Genomic DNA, 21,444 nt, shown 5'->3' with positions numbered 1-21,444 from the left:
GAGTTGTTGTTAAAAACCTTGTAGCAATAGCTAACTGAGCTGCCTGTTTGTGCTCTCTCAGGGGTCTCCTGGCCTGATATGCACCGTCTGGCTGACAGAGTCCATCTGGAGGAGCTGACTAGAATTGGCATTCTGAAAGGCAATGTAGATGACATGGTGAAGGTTCATCTGGGTGCAATATTTATGCCACACGGACTTGGACATCTACTTGGAATCGATGTGCATGATGTTGGAGGCTACCCAGAGGTTAGTGTTAGTCCTTTCTCAACTCCCCTGCAGATTAACCCCCTCAGTTCAACCACCACTGCTCAGACTTCGTGTGTGTTACCCAGTTGCATCTCCTCAGGGGTAGAGCAGATGTGCATTTAAGTGTCTTCTCTTTTGTAAATGTGGTATTTTATGCAGTTTACTCTAAAAAATCCATTAGTTCATTGAAACATGAATTATTTATGGGAAGAAGTCAACTGATGGTGCTCTTTGGGCATTCTTCATCTGTTCAATTTGTTCTACACACATTGTGTTGTTCCTCTGTGAGTCACTGCTCTGACACACCCAAGTGCCCAGTGCTGTGGCAGAGCATCTCAGTCTACCTGAGCCCTGTACTGGCAAGCTTCACCTGCTCCATTCCAGATGTGAGGCAGCTGCAGGAGCCCCCTGCTGAACCTGGGCAGTAAATCCTGTGTCACATGGAAGCAAGCTGGCTCAGAGCCCTGTCTGTGATGCCCAGTGTCAGCATGGGCACTGGTGTGGAGGTACTGTCCAGGAGTGAGAGCAGAAAGAAGAAACACCATCAAATCTCCCAGTCTTTGCAAATGTGAAAGCATATCCTCTTGTATTCTGAGTTTCTGCAGAGAACACAGAGTGATTATCTTTTTCCTTGAATTAATTTGGTGATCTGTGACTATGATCTGAAAGCAGAACAGGTAAAATTCTGTAACCAATTAACGGCAGTCGGTCTGCAATGATAAATGAATATGCAGTGAAAAATGATAAAAGAATAAAATCTCTATGGTGAATTGTACTCAAGGTTTGAATAAAGAAGGTTTACAGCAGCTTCAGAAAGATTTCAGAAGGATTGTGTTTGTGTTAGGTTGTGGTTATTTGAGGCTAACTGTTTAAGGATTTTCAGTACAAAAATGGATCATTTGTCTCCACTCATATGTAATCTTTTCTTTTGCAAGAATCTGCAAAGGAAACTAAGAACTTTATAGGTAAGGTTTAGGCATATTTTGGTGCTTGTTCATGTTGGGTGACCAGGCTACAAAACAGTTGCAATGGCTGGTTCAGTTTTGCAGGCAGGGGAGAAACATAGAATATTTGAGGATACTTATTACATTCACAATATAATTGCAGTTGACATACAATATTGTGATAGTGATGTATCAGCATCAGCTAATAAACTTACATGCAATAAAAATGAAACAAAAATCAAAAGCATTCCTATTCTGATTGTAAGGTTTCTGCACTAGCTGATACATAAAGGATGGATGCTTGTCCCTTTGTTCCTCCAAAGTGCATTCTGTTTGTGTACAAATGGAGACATCCAGCAAAGCACAAGGACTGTGCTTACATGGAGAGTTCATAAACTTTCAAACCCAGGACCCTGCTGTTGCATGCCTTTGCTTAGGTTGTTTTCACTTGTGTTGTGAATAACCTCCCTGAATTTGATGGACTTGAAAAACCAGGAGTGTGTTCAAGACTTAGAAGGGCAAAGAGATAACTAAATTTTAGGAACAAGTGAGAAGAATTCTAAGAGTGCAAAGGACCCTTCTTGATTTTGCCTAAAAGCTGTATTCTTTAATTTTAGAGCAGGTACCTTACTGTCAAAGGAGATTTCTAGAACTGATTCTGTGTGAGTCTGGAGCAATAAACCCTGTACACCTTCCATCTCTCAGCAGATTTCAGCAGTGTGGACTACAAGCTACGGAATAATTTTCCAACAATAGTTTTTGTTTTCATTTGACTGAATTTATAATTGTTATTATGGTATATTATATAATCTAAGGGCCATTTTTTGAAAGCAAACTGATCTAGCCACAGTTTTGAAAGAGCAACCTGTTACAGATAAAAATGGATGTAGGGACTGTACTGTCAAATGAGTTAGGCTCTCCAGCTTTCTACTTATTGCGTGTAAAAATGCCAGAGCTAAACACAGAATTTTGTACCTGAAAATACTAAATTTGTTTGTGTTGGCATGCAAATGCGTTCTTACGTGAAGAATTTTTGCATGGCTAATTTACTTTCAAAATCTAATCCTAAATAGCAAATTCCTTGAATGTGAAGCACATATGAAAGCTCACGAACAAATAGTTAATGTTTTGTATTTGCATATAGAAGTGCACAGAGATGGGTGTATGCCATCACCTTAGTTTGAAAAATTATAAATTCTGCATTCTGCAGAATAAACTCTTTAATTCTTTAAACTCTCTGTGCAGCATTAATTCCATCTCTGGTGGACCCTTCACTTCTCTCTGCCCCAAAGCAGGAGGCCCTTTGGCTTTGGTGAGGTACCTGGGGGTGGGAAGGGCACACCTGAGCCTGTCAGAGCTGGATCTCCTCAGCCTTCCCCGGCCTTGAGGAGCTCACAGGACTCCTGGTCCCTGCCCAGGGTGCAGGGATGCAGGGGATGTTCTTCTGCCCCTGCTCATCTGAACACGAGCAGCTGAGCACCTTTCCTGCAAGTGTGGGACGTGTCTGGATTAAATGGGAGAAGGCTTATTGTCCATGCCTCATTGTTTCATGAAAAGGCACATTTTGAAGGCATCTAGTGCACTCTGGAGAGATTTGTGGTGCTTTTTAAATGTTTACCAGCTAGCAAGATCTTCACAAAGATTTTTATAAAGCCATTTTGGTGTTTATTGCACACTGAGCCCATGCCCATAGTATCATGTTCTTTTTTCTAGCTGGTTAAAAAGCAACTTCTTTGCTTTTGGCCAAGAGAATTTCTGGGAGTATTACAAACGATTTTTTAAAAATAAAAACTTTCCAAGTGGATATTATTCCATTATTTTCCTCAAGTGTAAACAGTTACATTTGAAATAGTACAATAAACGTTAATTTCCTAATTTTTATCCGTCAGAAAGTTTTGTGTGTTCCAAAAAAACTATTTCCAGACATTGTTAGCTTGGATTAGTTATTCATTGGTAGCCAAAGATTTCTTTTTTCAAAATTGGCAATAATAAGTTTTCATCTTTTCCAGTAAGCTGCTTTCACATGCAGCATTGAACAAGCACTTTCTTCTTCTTTGACAAATGTTGTAAATGCTTGCAGATTTTTTGTGAGCTATACTCTGAGATATCAGAAAATATAACATTTCACTTCCTATTTTTTTCTGTGATAAAGAATAATGGGTTTTGGCCAGCAATGAATGTGACAACCTGTTTTTAGGATAGTGTTCAGAGCAGCATTCACAGCAGTGTTTCCCACTGAAGGAAGTGAAGGTGCTGGATTTCAGGGGTGCTGATCAGCCAGGAGCTCCCTGGGGACCGCGATTTTCCCCACGGGAACCCGAGCTCTGCTTTGAAAATCCTCCAGTTTCCTCTGAGGGTCCGACTGCAGCTCAAGCAGCTCTCAAAACTCAGCCCCAGTGGTACTAATCACTTCAGCAAATCTGGCCCTCAGTCAGACAGAGCTTGCTTCAAAGGGTGAAAACCCCACTGGGCTTAGCTTCTGCTGGAAAATTTAATCATGGAGATGGTTTTCTCACATTCTTTCAGTTGTTTCTGGGTAAATTCGATATGGGATATAAATGAAGGTTTGTGCCTGTTGCAATGAAGAAAATGTGGTAGGTGGCCCCAAATTTTCAGACCCTGAGGTAGATGAGGCTGAAGTTTTCATTTAAATCTAGGTTCAGTGTCTCTGGATGCCTGACTTGATTCAATTTCATGCTATATTAATTGACTATAAGGCTCTAAAGAATGCTAAGTACATTTGATGACTTTCTATAATAATAAGCCAGTTAATTTAAGTTAGGTTAATAACTACTGTGATTTTCGCATCTTACGAATTAAGAGTTTAATTTTGTTTTGTTTTTTAAAATTATAAGATTTACCTTGGTTTAAATTTTTAATTCCATTCTCATGAAAAGCTGATCCTTTTGTTGTTATTCTGCATCACAAATTAAGTTTGGAGGTCTGTTTTGGAGTTCCCAAATCCTTCCATCCCTGTGCATGCTTGGGGAACATCTCTGCTGTGTCTGGCTTCAACAGAAAGCTTGCTCCCAGATCCCAGATGACTGACTGGGAATTTGAGTCACCAAACATACTGGAGAATACAGGAATAATCTTGTTCTGGCAAAAACTACTTTCCTTATGTATCCGACTATGCTGAAGCAGAAGATTTCATTTTTTTGTGGTTAGCCTTGCAAATGATGCATTAATGTTTTTTCCTTTAAGAATCAGAGGATGAAGTGAATTTACCAAGAAGCCTAAAGCTGTTATGTAGGGCCCTGGTGGTGCAAATTGCTTCACTTGCCATAACCTTGCAAAGCCTCACTCCAGCTTTGGTTACCCAGGACCTGCAAACATGAAACAACCTGTATGAAAGTCACTCAGAGTGCCTTTACTTTACAAAGAGTAAAAGGAGAAAAACTTTCCATTAGTTTTAGCTTTTGGTTTTGCAAGGGATTGTACACCTTGAGAAAAGATTAGGAGAAAAAAACCTCACTGTTTCTGCTTCATGGGATCCCCTTGAATCCTTCTTTTTTCTTTATTCTTTGAATTCCTATATAGCAAAAACATACAGCCACTGAGCAGGCAGCGTGGAGGAAGGAAACAGATGAGTGGAAACTGCCTTTCCATGCAGAGCAGCACTGAAATCCATGGTGCTTATTATTGGAGTTTGTTGCAAAAGACTTTGTGTGCTAACAGAGTTTTTATCTGAATGTTTATTGTCCAAATATTTCTGAAATTTTAGCAGCAACTGATGGAGCTTGTGTGTTTTTGAGCAATTAATTTTAGGTGTAGTAGGAGAGAAAAAACAAAACAGTAGAGTTCTGCTTTCAATTACATGAAAAAAAGTAAGGTATCATTGGTATACTTTGGGGTTTTTGCTATACAATTTTCACTAATGGTATTTAAAGATAAAACCTTTCTTTTGAGACTATTGCCTACGTCTGCTTTCTGTGTGCCACAAGAAACTTGTTCATTGGATTTTAAATGGTGCTTGTCTTGGTTTAATTTTAAAACAGTGTTGTTGGTAGCTTTTGCAGTTCTTTCTCTCATTTCTCATAAAATTCATATGAATTTCTTCTAAATATTCTCCTCATCTTCCAGGTTAATGATTTGCTATCTCTTTTTTTCTCAAACTTAGGTTCTAAGAAAAGAGGAAAAGTATAGTCCATATATTTTGTTATTTCCATTATGATAACACTGGAGCTTGGTAACATCAGAGGATCAGAAAGCAAAAATTTATATGGGGAGTTCTGCTCAGAACCATGGTGTAGTGATAGATTGAAATTCAGCTCCAGCTGAATTATGAGGCAGCAGTGCTTCAAATAAGTGGCAGATGATTTTTCCTCATTCCCTGCAATAGAGGAAAGTTATTAGGTAACTTAAACCTGATCCCATGCTTAATACATAGAAAAAGAAGAAAACACTTCAAGTGTTATACAGTCCAAATAGCCAGTTAAACATCACCAGTTCTCTATTGCCCCAATATTAACTTTGAGCTGTGTCCCAAAAGCTCCAGCTAATAATTAGATTCTCCTGCAGAAGTGGAAGCTTTGATTTGCAAATGCCACGAGTGATATGTGGTGCTTGGGGCACATTCTGCTGTAACCTGCTGCTGATTTCAAAGGCAGGACTGACAGCAGTTCCTTCAGGTGACTACAGGCAGCTCAGGCTGCTGGGGAAAAGCGGGATAGATTGAATAAACTAATCTTCATTAGCAGCACTCAGCAAGTGAAACAAGGCTTAGAGAGAAGGGAGCAGGAGACACGTGAAATGGAATTTGAGACTTTTATTTTCCTAGTTGCACAGAGCTCTGTTCTTTTTACATTAAATGAGCTAATTAGAAGTTAGGTATATGCAGTGGGAGAATAGGGAAGAGTAAAAGAGCTGAGATTTCACTTTGGCCCTCATTTCATATTATCTAAATATAATGTTAGTATTCTGATTAATTTAAATACTTGATTGCACTTAGCTTGGTAAAGTGGTTAGGGCTTCACTGTACTGGATGTGTTCCAACTGGGACAGTCTGTCAGGCTCCAAAAAGTTCTGTGATGATTTAGCTGGAAAATAGAATGTGAAACTAGATTGTGTCACTAATGAATCTTTTACTGTGGTTCAGTATTTGCAGCTTGAGTACCTCAGGTGTTTCTGCCGTGGCTGGGGTTTGTTGCCATCACTGGCATGAGGAAATTTTGGGGTGATGCCAGCTTGCAGCCCCTGGTTTTGGCAGGTTGGGTGCCCTTGTGCAGCTTTGGACAGCACCTGGGGTTTTCTTCTGATCCAAAAACAAACCCAGGATCAGGCCTGAGTGGGTCTGGAGCTGTCTCTGCTTCTGATTGCTTTGCCTGGTAGATGCTGCCTGTGGAACAAGATCCAGCATGATAGACAGTGGAGTTCTTCCATGAACTCCACTGTGTATCATGAATGGTTCATATTACCCATTGAGTTGCTTAGGAGCGAGCAGTAGTTCATCTTTATACTGAGATATTCTGGGGATATTGCAAATTCTAGTCTTCCACAGCCCTTTTTCTGGGAAATAGGCAGGTTTGCATACTTCCTAATTCCCTGCTTATTCCAAAAATAGTAATATTTTGTATTACTTTACACTTAATTTGAACTTTTATTTTGCTTACATAGTAATAAAATCAGTTTACATAATAATTCTCTTGTTCCCTTGACAGTCCTTATTGCCTAGCCATGCTGGTTTTTGTTACCTTAGATGAACCATTAATTGGAATCCAATGTTCTTGGCAGGAGTGCAGTCACAAATGACAGTGTCATACATCTGTGCTTACTGGGGGTGGAGTGTCTCAATCTTAAAATGTGAGCAGAACCTCCAAATAAAGTCAGTCTTAGAAAACAATTTCAGATATAGTCTGTTGTTGCAATATATGGGAGAATAAACAGTTATTCAAAATTTCGTTTTCACAGAATATAACTGCAAGTCACTTTTTAGATGCCTAGGCAGTAATATTTAATGGACTATTCTGTACACTTTTGGGGGGAAAAGTATCAGCTTATACTTTCTCTGTGTGCAGCACTGTGAGAAGGGTCCTGCTCAGTGGCCAGGCCTCCAGGATACAATGGTGATAGAAACAGGTACCCACACAGCTGCTGAACCAGCACTCACATTTTCACTCTTCATTTCAGCTGACAGCAAAACAACATCATGGTCATTGTTGAAAATACAGCTGGAGTTGTTCAGCTGCGAGGTGTAGGGAAGGTTCCTCCTCCAAGAAGGAAATCCACTGATGGCAGAAGATTCTCACTGACAAATAGCAGTGCAAGGTTGGCCTGTTGGGCTTTGCTCCCAAGAGAGTTTGACCTGATGAAAAATGGCAAGTCTTGTTTCAGACCCGTCATCTTCTGTTTGGGGATTGTGGTGTTTCAGTCATTAAAGAGTGCTCCATTTGTCCTGCTTTTCATAAGCACCCACAGCAGACTGAGAGTTGTCAGCCCCTGGACCTGATGGGTTTGGTGGCTACCAAGGTGGCCATGAGTGCCCAGAGATCAGATGTCACTTGGGATGCTGGAGCCACAGTCTGATGTGTGTTTTAATCCTGCACTGTCCTCAGAAGAAGGGATTTTGTCATCTGCCCAGCTTGGTCACTGGCCCCTCTCTGCTAATTTCCTGTGCCAGCTCATTTTGCCCTTCAGCCTCGCAGCAAACTGGGTTGGGGCTGTCCTCTGCTCCGAGTGTGAGTGGCCACATACAAGCCACAGCCAGAACCTGTCTCTCTTCAGCCATTTCACACATCCCCTGGTGAGCACCCTGCTAGCCTCTGTTCAAAGGGACAAGCCCACCCACTGCTGTCCTGCTTGCTTTTCAGCTCTGGAAAGCTGAGCAATGTTACCCTCTCTTTGAAGGCCTGCTAGAGATGCTTTCATGTTAGGGATACAGCTGCTTCAGTGCCTGCAGAATCCAAAGACCTGGAGAGGAAGCCTGCAGCCAGCACAACCCAGCACTGAGATAGGATGGGGGGAATAGCAAAAAGACTTAGCAAATTCCTCCCAGAGAAGTTAAAATTTTGCTTTTGGGTGAGCAGCAATATTCAGGTGCCTTGGGCAGTCTCCCTGCATTGCTGAGAGACAAATCCAAATGTGCATTTTGGGTCTTGTTCCTGAGTTGCTGTTAGTTTCTTGAAGCAAGAGCTAAAAGCAGTATCAGCCTGCAAGCAGTCTAGACAAAATGCCTGCCATTGCTTCAGCAGCTGTACATTGGTAAATAAAAGGGGCTACTCAGGCTTTATTGTCACACCTGATGTTAAACACCAATTTTTTTAAGTAAAGGCAAAAAAATAGGGATGCTGTGCCAGGGCTGCCTTTAGAGGATGTTTGCAATTGTTTTCCTCGCTCTGTATTTGTCTTTCTAGCATCTGTCTTGGATTGACTGCCTTGAAAAAGGCATTTACAAGTGGAATTGAGAAGTGTACTTAAAAGCCAAATATGGGTTGTTTGTTGTAAAGTAGCCGATAGATAGTTGGCAAGGCACCAAAAGGTCCAGACACTAATCTAATTGTTTACAGCTCATGGAGAGATTAATCCACAAGATTGGATGCCCTCATTTCCTTTACACATTACAATGAATGTGTGAAATGCCAAACCCCAAGGAGCAGTATGAGAGAAAAAATGGCTCCATTTCAGTGCAGTTATTGTTTCAAGTTCAGAAATATATTGATTTTCATTGAGTTTTGATAAGAATACAAATTCAAAATGCCTTGCTTATTATCACAGTATTCTTGTTTCCTAGGCTCAGTAAAACAAAACCATGTTTTCTTATTTTGGTGTAATATATAGTGCTCTGCAAAGTCCAAATCGAACATATGACATAAAGCATATCAAACACACAATCAAAATGGGCAAACCTATGTCCAAATGTCCAGGCTGGTTAGCTTAGAAATCTTGGCTACTGTAAGATGCTGTACATTGGACCAGAATGAGCTCTGCCAAGGGAACAAAAGCAGCCCCAGCAGTGCTTGGGTGACCAGTGAGCACAAAGCAAAGCAGAGTTTCTGTAAAACAGGCTTTCCCTGAGCTCAAAGAGGAGCAAACAGCACTGCAGGGCTGTGTCCTCTCTGAGGTGCAGGGCTGTGTCCTCTCTGAGGTGCAGGGCTGTGTCCTCTCTGAGGAGGGAATGATCCAGTAGGATAAAACATGGGTGATTTCTGCACTGGCCTGGCAGAGCCACGGGAGCTCGGCTGTGCTGCCCCAGCACCGAGGGCTGGCTTTGTCTGGGAGAAAGGGGAAGCTTCATCCTCGTCATGCCACTCATGCTGACAGTGGTGCTGACACCAGTTACCCCTTCTGCCAGCGAGGGAAAGCGCCGTGGCTGTGGCCAGAAGTGGGATTTGGGAAAGCTCCGTGGAGAGCAGATAAATAATAATGCCGTGATCTCGCAGATGTGTTAACCTCTGACTCGCTGGCTAAATGTTCCATGAGCAGAGTGTGTGTGCAGGATTGCACATTGCAATCCTCATTGCTCACTTTGGTGGGCCTGTGAGCAGTTCATGGGTCATTACCATAATTTGTTGGGGAAATTTTGCTACAGTTGCAAAGAATTTTCAAGAAACTAATGGGATTGAGATATATTTATTCTGATATTGCAATACCTGGCACATTTGAGGGGAAGAAAATTAATATCCGGAACTAGTCTTTGCAGTGTTTCTAATTCCTTGACTAAGCACATCCTCATATATCATTTTATTTTGCCAGCTTTTGGGAAGAAGAGAATGTTTTGCTAGTTCGGACTTGTTTTGACTTAACTTTTAATAACACCAGTCAGCACCGTGTTGCCTGAAAGTCTGAATCTGACAAAAGTTTAGTTTAAATGGGCTGCTTTTATGAGGTCATGTGTAGACTCATTGCTCCTGAATCAAGATCATAAATGTGTAATTTTAATAACATTTGGTGAGACCAAGTATTTGCATATCCTTGGAGAAATTGTTCTCTGCTGCATAGTTCAGCTGTTTCAGCCATGACGTGGCAGGGGCATTTCAAGATTTGCGTGTCGCTTACAATACCATACTTTGCAAGGGAGGGTAGAGCAAGGAATTCTGCCAGTCATTATTTTTGCTTTGTAGTGCAGTAGTTCTCCCAAGGTAGAGAGTAACTGCACCAAGCATATCCAAAGCCAAGATTTCTGTGGTGCAAAATACACTTGGGGTGTTGAGTTGAAAACTGGCCATTGCTCTGTGTGAAAGCTAAATGAGGACTGATGGGAGGGAGGCAATTGCATTGCTAACTTTCAGTCCTTGATGATTATTTTTTATATTTTATGTGTCTTATGGAGCAGTCAGCATAGGAGGGCTTGATATAAAGTCCTCCACGTATTGCCTTGGTGTGTCTGAGGGAGAGTGTGTGTCCTGCAGGGCGTGGAGCGCATCGAGGAGCCGGGGCTGCGGAGCCTGCGCACCGCCCGCCGCCTGCAGCAGGGCATGGTGCTCACCATCGAGCCGGGCATCTACTTCATCAACCACCTCCTGGACCAAGCCCTGCAGGACCCTGCACAGTCCTGCTTCATCAACAGCAGCGTCCTGCAGCGCTTCAGAGGCTTCGGCGGGGTGAGTCATTCCTAGCGGATGTTTTTATTCATCGCTTTTCTCTGCGTTTGCCCTCACGACGTATCTGAGGAGAAGTCTTCTGGGAGTTGTAATGCATTGCGTGTAGAGCTGTTCCTGAAGCAGCACCTTGGGTCATTTGGTCCATTTGGCTCTGCAGACAAACTGGGGGGTTTTATTCTAATTTTTCAATGTGGTTTTATACTAGTGATTAATGATAGACCCATATTTTCCCATTGACTGAAACATCCTCTGCCAGCACCATGCAGTGGCTTGCCAGGTAGGTGTTTTATCTAACATGTGAAACACGTATGTTGTGCAATATGAGACTGAGTTCTGTAGTCCAGAGTTAGCTTCCTTGACAACAGCACAGTCCAGTGCTTCCTGCCAGGGCAGAAGAGCCTGATGCTGTTTAAGCAGGGGTGGCATTAGATGAAAACAACAATAATTGCTCTTACAGGATTATTGACAGAATGGCTGTCCTGGGGGAGCCTTCCCTGTTTTCCAGAAGAATGGCTGATGGGTTTCCAGAGCACCTGTGCCCAGACAGGCTCAGGCAGCAGTGTGCACAGGAGCTAGAGGTGATCTGGGCAATCATTGCCATGCAGCAGCTGCTGGGCAAGTACAGGGGCCTTGTTTGTGCCACTCTCCATTCAAAGCCACCCTTGCAGAGCATTCAGCACTCCCAGTGGGTTTTTATTTCAGAAGGGTGCCACATTGTTCTCTGAGCCTCTGTGTTCCTGCACAGAGGAGATAGAGCAGGCAGCTGCCATGGCCCATCCTCCCCGTGGCTCCTCTGCTAAGTGTCAGTGCAGTGAGCAATCACTGGCAGTGGTGGTGATTTTCTGGTATGAAAAGTCACTCATTAGGAATTGTCTGCTGCTGCCATTGACTGATTTATCACTGTACCCCAGCCTTGAGAGGGTGATTGCTGTAGCACTTTGGTCTGGGCTGCCTTGGAACCACCAGCCCTGACAGAAAAGTTGTGTGTGCTATCCCTGGTCGTGTGAGCCAACCAGGCTCGAGGGCAGCCACCCATGATGTGGGTGCAGCCTTATTAAGAGACACAGGACTTTACCCTTGCTGGTATTTAATTCACTGCTGAGGTCTGGGGCATTATCTGTCTCTGTGTTGTTTCTTTATCAAGATTTTCCAGCCAGACAACTGAGGTTCTGGTGAACAAAAGGCAGCTAATTCTGTATTTTCTAACTGAGCACATTCTGTGCTTGTGTAGCTTGACACTGCAATGGAAACAGATTTAACTGTCTTCATTTTCCTTGTAAACATTCAGTGGGAGTTTTTCAGCAATGGAATTGATTCCTGGTGAGCTTTCCCTGAAACTGCTCAGAAAAGCCCACATTTTTCCCAAATGTGAATGTCCACTGCATTTCTGCAGCCTGAGGTGTGCCTGTGCCTGTGGCTGCACAGAGCAGGAGTGACAGCATGGGATCTCTACCTTGGTCATAAGTTGCTGGATCAGGCACTTTTGTTCCAGAGATTTCAAGCAAACTTTGTTCCCTCATTTTTGCTTAGCTTCCTGTAATGATGACTTGTAAGGAGAGCCAGCCAACAAAGTTTGCTAAAAGAAGGGGCAGCCCAAAAACGATTGAGCAAAAATCTAAATCTCTGATCCCCCTGTGAACAATACATTTTACTTAGAAGGAAAAAGTAATAATACACACGTACCCTGAGCCAGATGTTGTCACTTGATTTTGTCCAGGAGAAGAATGAAAATAAAATCTGAGACTGGAATACATCTGAATATTTCTGAATTCTTCACAAAAGCTGAATTATAATGCAACCAAAATAAGTTTTTCCATCTTTACCAATTTGACTTGATTCTGCATAAATAAAAGATTCAATTTTTGCTGTGTAGAGTGCTTAGTTATGAACAAGATGTTTCATTCTAGTTTATCCAGAGTAAGTGAGTAATTCTCACAAAAGCATTCCAGAAAACTTTCTTCCTATGGGATTAAAAAAGATCTTGTAAAGCCCAGTGTTTTTACTGACAAATATTAATAGTACAATAGCTGTACTATTAATATTTGTCAGTAAATATTCTAGCTGAAGAGTTCACTACAGCCAGTCCAGTCTTCCTTTTAGTGTAAAAGTAAAATGCATTCTACGAAAAGAAATAAGTTGCCCATTTCCCTGTGCAGGAAAGCACTATAGCTCAGCACTAATTAAAATGTTCTTAATTTGCTTTCGTGTAATTCACTTCAAAAATGAACTAACATTCACTGAAGTAACACCACTGTAATTCTAAGTCTGTCCACACAGGGAATTTGTGGATTTTTAATAAATTCACCTCGAATTCACGTCTTTTTTGGGCTTTGGATAATTTTCTTGACTACGACAAGTCTCTGCATTGAGAAGCAAAGCTCTTGTAGTGTCCCAGAAAGGGGTAGGACTGTAGGCATTTATTGCACTTCGTGCTGCCATGAAGAGATTGAGGAGCAGGGGAGAAGGGCAGGTGAGGTTTCTGTGGCTCCATCTGGCCCCAGGCTCAGCCTTCACACTGTCCCTGCTGCTCAGGGACTCCTGATCCAGGCTCTCACCAAAGCAGCTCTTCTGGGCCAGGCACAGAAGTCCCACCAGAGGGAGGCAAGCAGTGGTCAGGGGATCTTGCCCTGTCTGAAGCTCTTCACTTGACAGCTGTTGAGGTCAGGCCTTCCCAAACCTCCTCAGCCACTTTTGGGACGTTTCAGTCCTGTGTGCTTCAGCTCTCCATCTGCAAAACCAAGGTCCAGTTTCCCGAGGTCATCAGTCCTGTGGGACAGGGGCTGCTGGACGCTGGCACCGTGCTTGGCCCAGGGCACCTTTGCTCTGCCTGGACTCTGCCCCACAGGCTCCTGAACAAACACAGATGTGCAAACAGAGGGATGTGCATACATGTGTATCGCTCAGGAAAAGCAGCTGAATCCTCGGGGAAGGGGAAATGCTGACTCCAAATGCTGCCCTTTAGGGTTTGACATTTCCATTCTTCATAAGCTGATTACTGATTCATGCAGTTCATATGATGTTTTCTCAAAGACACAGTAAAGCCATTCAGTCTTTTTTTGGCCTTACACATTCAGTCTCTGTTCAGGCTTTATGTTTCCCTAGGATTTGTAGAACTAGCACTAGACTTAATATCTGAAAACGATGCAACTTAGAGAAAATGCTGAAAGACAGATGGGTGTTAAATGCATTACTTTCTTTCGTTTACAGATTGTTCTCATTTAAAAATTAAACAGATTTACAAAGCAGGAACTTGAAGATCTGCTAATATTACAATATTTTTCAAAACAATAGTACTTCCCTTACTCAGAATAAATGCTAAACCAAATAAAGAACAAGATATTTAACTGCTTCTACCTTTGGTTCAGAGGGACATATTATTGTCTCTGTCCTGATTTTTATTTTTCAGAAGATTAGGCTCTGTTTCTGAATGTATGGTGAATTTGTACTGTGAAATTAAGTTGTTTATTAGGCAATAGACATTATGCTCATCTACTTTTTAACATTGCTTATTGTATCTCAGTAATGGTGCTACACAGCATTTCTTCAAAAGTTTCATAGGAAAGCAGTTGTCACAATGTACATACTTCCTTTAAAAGTTCTTCAAGGGAAGTGATAGGTGTAGGCAACCCAAAAGCTACTGCTAGTTGCTTATAAACCTTATTTAAACCCTTGTCTAATTAACTTAATTAGGTTAGAGTAAGACCAGCTGTTTCTAACCTGTATTTAGCTTGTAGTTTAATGCTTCTTTGTGAGCCTGGATGAAGGGACTGGGCACCTGAGGCTTTTTTCCATCTGTATCAGTTAATCTAATAAAATACATTGCCTCACCCTACTAATATTGATCCTCTTCTATAAAAATGCGAACATTTAAATGTGAACATTTAAAAGGAATGTTCTCTTGACATGGGGACTTGGTTGTGAATGAAACCTGCTTGTGCCAGGAAGACTACAGCATGGGATGGGATTCACTGAGCACAGAGCCTACAGAAAACACCTTGGCATAGCCACTGTGAGTAACAAGAGCAAAGTGCCTTCCCCAGCCCTGCAGCTGGGTGTGATGTAGCAGCTCTGCCTCCTGACCAGTCCCTCTGAGATACAGAAGTCAAACTCTGCTCGTGATAAGTTTGCTCTGTTAAAAATTGTTGGTAAGTGGCTGGCTGAGTTGGAATGAGTTCCCTTGGCTCCACAAGCTGCCTCTGTAGGACAGCAGCTGTAGGAACAGAGGCACAGGTCCTCCAGCCACACGTGTGCTCGTCTCTGGATGGTCCCATGTGTGATGGCCACATCCTGTCATCATTTCCAGGCAAGTGTCCCACTCTGAGGTCTTGCAGTGATAGTGTTGCTGCTTTCCACAGCCATAACCAAACAAATGATCAATAGATTTTTTTTTTTTAAAGGAGGGCATTTCACCAGTTGCCTTTTTCGACATCTGGGATCTGTCATCATGCAAATCTGGATTATTTAATTGGCCAAAATAGTTTCTTTTGTCACAAGCCTTGTATATATATTATCATCCAAAAGAAATTAATAAGTCTTCAGCCCCATTTCCCTTGGCAGGTAGCACAGGAGGCTCTGGGGAGCGTGGCTGTGTTAGTGAGTCAGGACAAAGTGCAAGGCTGTACAGAGCTGACAGCAGCCCAGTCTTCAACTCCTGTGCTGTCCTTGGCTCTCCCCCACTTGGGGACAGAGTTGGGTCCAGTTGACACCATGAGCCACATGGGCTGTTGCTGGAGCTAGGCAGTTGTGCAATCAGATCTATCTAGACAGATCATGCCACTACCCTTGATAAGAAAAAGGCATTTTTGGAGCAGTCCTGGCATTCCTGGCCACTGCCACTTTACAGGAGTGGTTTTTCAAAGTCTGCCTTTTCACACCAAAGAAATAAAGCCTCCCCTAGGATTTTACAGAGCACCCTGAAAGCTGGGGGTGCAGTGAGCCTCACACTTCAGTGCCCAACTCCAAACCACTCTGTAGCCCTGAAGCAAGCAGTACTAATGAACAAAGAGCCTGCAAACAGGGACAGCTCTGAGAGCAAGTTTCATAACCACTGTCCCCTTCTGGGAAAGGCAGTCCCACGCCAGTGAGCCTTGCCAGGCAGATCCAGCATCTTTTGTCCATTTGGACAGAAGACAAGACCAAATGACAGGGTCTCCTATGGGGAAGGTTTTGCAGGTCCTCTGAAGCTGCCTCTTGCTGCTGCTGGGTTTAAACTCAGGGTGAAGCGTGGAGGGTGTGAAGGAAAAGAGCAAATGAAACCATTTCCTTCCCCTTGAAAGCCTGTTCCTCTGCACTCATGGTGCTTTTAGGCAAACTAAAAATTATGCATTGAAAATGGGAAATCTGACTTCTCTCTTGTGGCAAGCATCCATTTCAGGTGAGATTCATCCAGCAGAGGAAGGGTTAGATTCTGGGGAAGGAAGAGGTGTGTTCCTAGGGAGTGCTGGGTGATCCCAGGGACTGGTGGTTCTCTGTGCCTCCATCCACACCCCAGAGACCATTTGGAGGTGCTGATGCTGAGCAGGCTGATGTGAAGTACTGGCTCTCCCACTTTTCACAGCAGATGACAGCTGTGGATCCATGGTCTCCTAGCAATGCTCCTCCTGTACAAGGAGTCACTGGGCAGGGCCCTTATCCTCCTCCATTTGGTCACTCTCAGTTCCCTGCCTTTGGCAGCTCAGCCCCTGTGTGCTCTCCTCATTCAGGATGTCTCACTTCTCACCTCCACCAGCATCTCCCTACCTGGACTCCTTAATCCCAGCTCTCTTTGTGCATTACTTGTCAATCCTGTCTCATCTCACTACACTTTCCTTTCCCTGGTCCTTTCATCACTCTTAACTTTCTCAGCTCCTTCCCCACCCTGATTTTCTCATATGGCCTAGATAGAGAACAGCACCTTGCCCCACTTGTTCTTCCCCACAATGGTCCAGCTTTCATCTGCTCTGCTCTTAAGTCAGTCCATCCTCCCAAAGAGTGCAGAAGTGAAGGCATGAAACACTGGGCTGGAAAACACAAACCATTTTTCTTGCTTTTTTGCTAGTGTTGCTGGTTAAGCAGATGAATTGTAGCTGATACCTCACTGTAGCTGGGGAATTTCAGCTCAAGCAGGGGGAGCTTTGTGAAGCTGGCAGTGCTTGGGAAAAGGCTCTCTCTGTAGGCAGAGTCAGTTCTAGCTTTGGCTGGCCTTCCCTCTGCTCTCAGACTTACTTTTGCACTGTCATTTTTACTTTCCACATCACTGCTGTGTCCAGCTCCATTTACACTGCCTGGGCTTGCCAGTGTGATGCTTTGGCTTTTGCCAGGTGTGTTCCTGGATTCTGGCACTCCTGCAGGGTCAGCCTGGTACCAGCAGGTTTTTAGCAAGGTCCACCCAAGCAGGCTGTGCCCAAGATCCAGCAGGACAGGCACACAGCAGGATTTGCCTTTGGATGCAGTGGGACCCTCCTGCTGTAATCCTTGGGTTATGTTTTGCTCAGCAGTCAAATTTGAAGCAGTGAATTTCAAAGCCCATCCTGGTAAAATCTGTTCAAGTGCAGAGTCACTGCTTGTGTTGCTGATCTCTTCTGCAGCCTTTCAGGCACACTGAGCATACAGAACCTCACAGCTTTCAAATGTACAGCTGTCCAAAATAAATGTGTAAACTCAGTGGAGTTTGTTTATTTAATTCTGCTTTATAATACACTTAACTTGATACCAAGTAAAAGAAATAATCTGGCAAAGACATCATTAAACAGTTTAATAAGGACTGGATGACTCATTTTGTTTAAACAAATGGATTATTTTGCAATCAGAAGTACAAATGTTAACCAGCTTTATTTTTAGTTGAAAATGTCAAGAGGTCAGAAACAATTAAAGCAATTGTAAGGTGGGAGTACCCAGGGTTTGTGTTCTCTTGGATTTGCACCTTACTAAAATTGCTTTTATTGCAGCTTAGCAACTTAGCAACATTCTTCTGATAAGATAACGGGAATGACTGGGTAGGCACATTTACTGGAAAGAGAAGATTAGAGACAAACAGAAATGGAGCACACTTTTCATTTTAATAGGAAGGGTTGAAGACCTGAGAGGATCTGCTTTTTCCAGGATTTGAAATTTAGTGATTGTATTTTAAAGAAATGTCTGACCTGCTTAGAACTCTCTCATCAACTCAAAATTCAATGTTTGGAATATCAGCTGCAACTATTTCATATTCTAAGTTTCACTTTGAAAGTTTATTGTGTTTAGAGAAAAGTTTTAGGTGCAAAGAGAAGCCACCTGAATTGCAGTTCAGCAACAGGACAGCTTTGAGAGCAGACACTGTGGGTGTCAGGAGGCACTGTCCTGAGCAAGCCAAGTGCTAGGAAAGCTGGAGGCAAATCCAGGGAAGAATTTTACTGCTCCTGCTGTCAGGGTGCTGAGATTTACTGGCTCTGTAGAGTGACATAGCATGAACTCACTGTTGCAGCACCTTGCTCAGACTGTCCTTGGTGCACCCAGTGCAGCAGAGGCACCCGAGGGGCCACCACACACCAGGGCTCACCACCAAACTTGTGTGATCCCAGCAAGGTGCCAGGGGCCCAAGGGGAGCTGGAGCCCGCAGAGCCCCGTGCCCAGGTGCTGCTGGTGACTGACAGACCATTCCATACTGGTGCTCACAGACCATTCCCTGCTGGTGCTCACAGACCATTCCCTGCTGGTGCTCACAGACCATTCCCTGCTGGTGCTCACAGACCATTCCCTGCTGGTGCTCACAGACCATTCCATACTGGTGCTCACAGACCATTCCCTGCTGGTGACTGACAGACCATTCACTGCTGGTGCTCACAGACCATTCCCTGCTGGTGCTCACAGACCATTCCCTGCTGGTGCTCACAGACCATTCCCTGCTGGTGCTCACAGACCATTCACTGCTGGTGCTCACAGACCATTCCATACTGGTGCTCACAGACCATTCCCTGCTGGTGCTCACAGACCATTCCCTGCTGGCAGTGTGGTTCTCACAGACCATTCCCTGCTGGTTCTCACAGACCATTCCCTGCTGGTGCTCACAGACCATTCCCTGCTGGTGCTCACAGACCATTCCCTGCTGGCAGTGTGGTGCTCACAGACCATTCCATACTGGTGCTCACAGACCATTCCCTGCTGGTGCTCACAGACCATTCCCTGCTGGTGCTCACAGACCATTCCCTGCTGGTGCTCACAGACCATTCCATACTGGTGCTCACAGACCATTCCCTGCTGGCAGTGTGGTGCTCAGCCTGGCTGCTGCCCTGGCTGCTCCCCGGTAACCGTGTGCTCCCGTGCAGGTGCGCATCGAGGACGACATCGCGGTGACAGCCACGGGCATGGAGCTGCTCACGTGTGTCCCACGGACCGTGGAGGAAATAGAGGCTTTCATGGCAGAAGGCCAGAGCGGTGCCAAATCATTTGACTGCCTCTCCAGCCAAAGGCAGTAACCTCCAGGATGATACTGCCTCACCTAATCAGCCATCATTCTGACTTAATGCTGCGGCATATAAAATAAAATGCATCTAATTCTTAATAGCAAGAGAGGCAGGCAGGCTATTAGCTGGAATAATTCATGTATTAAAAATGAAGATAGAGGGCCCAGGTAACTCAACTGCTGCTTGCAGTCAGCAGTTTACCTGACCAGCTAAATATCCCTGCTGCCTTATCACTGGGGCTTGTACTTCTGTCAGATCTCAGCTCAGATGTATCTTGCAATTAAATCTGAATTTTGATGATTGGGACTCTAAAATACCAAATGGAATATCTGAAAGCTGTCAGCAATTGTAACGCTCTGAAGTTCTTTTTTAAACTTCATCACAAGTGCTGTGAAAAACAGAAATAAAAATCAGTTGTTCTCAGTGGACATAATGACACATATTTTTCTTATGGATCTATATCCACTCAGTAAGAATCAAATTTTTATTAAAATTCACCTTGGCATAATTTATGTTGGCAACTTTGTGGTCATTATGCTTTTCTGCTCCAGTTCCTGCTTCTTTATCTGACCCTACTACCAATTTGTGCTCTGCAGAGTTTGACCCTAGTCTAGCCAGAGTTTTCTGCTCTGGAGAGTGGCGGTACTGATTCCTCACACACAACCCCATGCCCATTAGATTTGTTCATCTATTTTTTCCTTAAAAACATAGATTGCTATGGTGTTTGTGACCCTTAAAAGTTGAAAGAAGGGAATATCTTTGCTGCAGGGCTCATGGTCATTCAGCAGCATATGCTGTGCAGCATGATAGAGTTGTTTTTAACAGTTCAGTGTTAAGACTGTTCAGAATGAAATCATGTAAATTTTATTTGGGTACCTTACAAACATATTAATATTGGTCACAAAATGATTTTTCACTCTTGCAAGGTTTAAATTACCAATAAAAGCTTTTCTTTACTGTAAGTATTCATCAGCTTGCAGGATAATAAATACTATGCACCATAATCATCCTTGCATCATAGAATAGCACTAGGTGCTGGTAACTACATAAAAATAATCTTTCTCACTCTACATGCACATCAGAACTGTTCAATATTCAGATTCTGCTGCAGTTTGACTGCAAAGCCACTTCAGATCATCCCTGTGCTGTGCTGGGGGGAGCTGAGGCCACAGCAGAGCATCAGAGCCTTGGGTGAGCAGAGCCTGGGTGCCACTGCCTGCCAGGTGAGGATTTCCTGAAGGGATTGGCTGGGTTGGTACCTCAGCACCTCGGTGAGAGCAGCTCAGTTCTGCTGCTCACATCAGGCCACGGTGGGGGACAGGATCCACTGAGAGCCCTGTGGGGGGCACAGCACAACACGGGCTGGGATGGGGACAGAAACCACTGCTGCCTCTGTGCCTCCCCAGGACTGGATTTAGGCCTGAAATAATTTCCTTAAAAAGCATCATATACATTGCTCTCAGAGAACTCTTTTTGCTCAGCAAGTTGGTTTGTGTGACAAGAACCTGCTCTTCATTCCAACAGCCTGGTGATCCACTGCTATGCAGGAAACTTCATGTGAGAGACCAAAGAAACATTGTGAAACCATCCAGAGGACTTCATTCATGTCACTCAATCAATAAATAAGCCTGTTTACATTTTTTTAGGGGTTTCTTGACATTGGTTTAAAAGGGGCAAGTGTAGGAATTCTTGACTTTGAAGGGAAGCAGTTTTTTTCAGGAAGGGAGGTGTGAGATTCATCAGCTGTGTACTGTTCCTGTTTGTCTTTCTCAGCAGTCTGAGTTGCTGTTTTACTTTTGGATGGGCTATCATTAAAATGTGCTGCTGCACTGAAGTTCCTGCTGTGGTGTCTGGCTTCTTCCACCTCTGAAACTTAGTGCCTGCACAAGGACATCAGGCTTTGCTTTGGTGGCCTTGCAGGTATGAACACCGAGACTATCCTGGCACTGCTCTGAACTCATCTGCCCCCAAAACTCAGGGTTTTTTCAGTGCAAAGCAGTGCTCATGGCCTCAGCCTGCTCCCTCCAGAGCCGAGTGTTTTCCCATGGCAGGCTCCCACCCAGGGGATGGCTCAGTGCTCTGGGCACTCCAAAACCTGCTCTTGCTGGGGTTCTGCAGCAGCTGCTGTTTTAGAGCAACACTGAGCAGATTTGGAGAGGAGAGCTTTGGAACTGTTTGCAGTTCATGGGCTGGCTGTGCAGGATCCCAGCAGATGTTCTGTGCTGCTGCAGAACAGGTCGGGCAGCGCAGGAGGCAGAACTGGTTCTGTTTGGGGCGCGGAGCCCGGGGAGCTCC

At 43.8% G+C, this 21,444-nt stretch overlaps 1 protein-coding gene across 2 annotated transcripts in view; it reads left to right on the top strand.

Moving 5' to 3' along the window:
• PEPD (peptidase D) overlaps nucleotides 1–19,661 on the top strand; it is a 137,136-nt gene extending 117,475 nt beyond the window's left edge. For both annotated transcript variants that reach the window (XM_088062250.1, XM_005530118.3), the window contains 3 exons: nucleotides 62–246; nucleotides 10,538–10,729; nucleotides 19,012–19,661. In XM_088062250.1, the coding sequence (XP_087918376.1) occupies nucleotides 62–246; nucleotides 10,538–10,729; nucleotides 19,012–19,161 (527 nt within the window). In that variant the 3' untranslated portion in view covers nucleotides 19,162–19,661. The remainder of the gene's footprint in view (nucleotides 1–61; nucleotides 247–10,537; nucleotides 10,730–19,011) is intronic.
• The last annotated feature ends 1,783 nt before the right edge of the window (nucleotides 19,662–21,444 follow it).

The sequence above is a fragment of the Pseudopodoces humilis genome, chromosome 14 (assembly GCF_049639895.1).
Source record: "Pseudopodoces humilis isolate 2021_Gansu_Grassland_sample_001 chromosome 14, ASM4963989v1, whole genome shotgun sequence".
Lineage (NCBI taxonomy): Eukaryota > Metazoa > Chordata > Aves > Passeriformes > Paridae > Pseudopodoces > Pseudopodoces humilis.
This window is presented reverse-complemented; position numbering and strand designations above follow the sequence as displayed.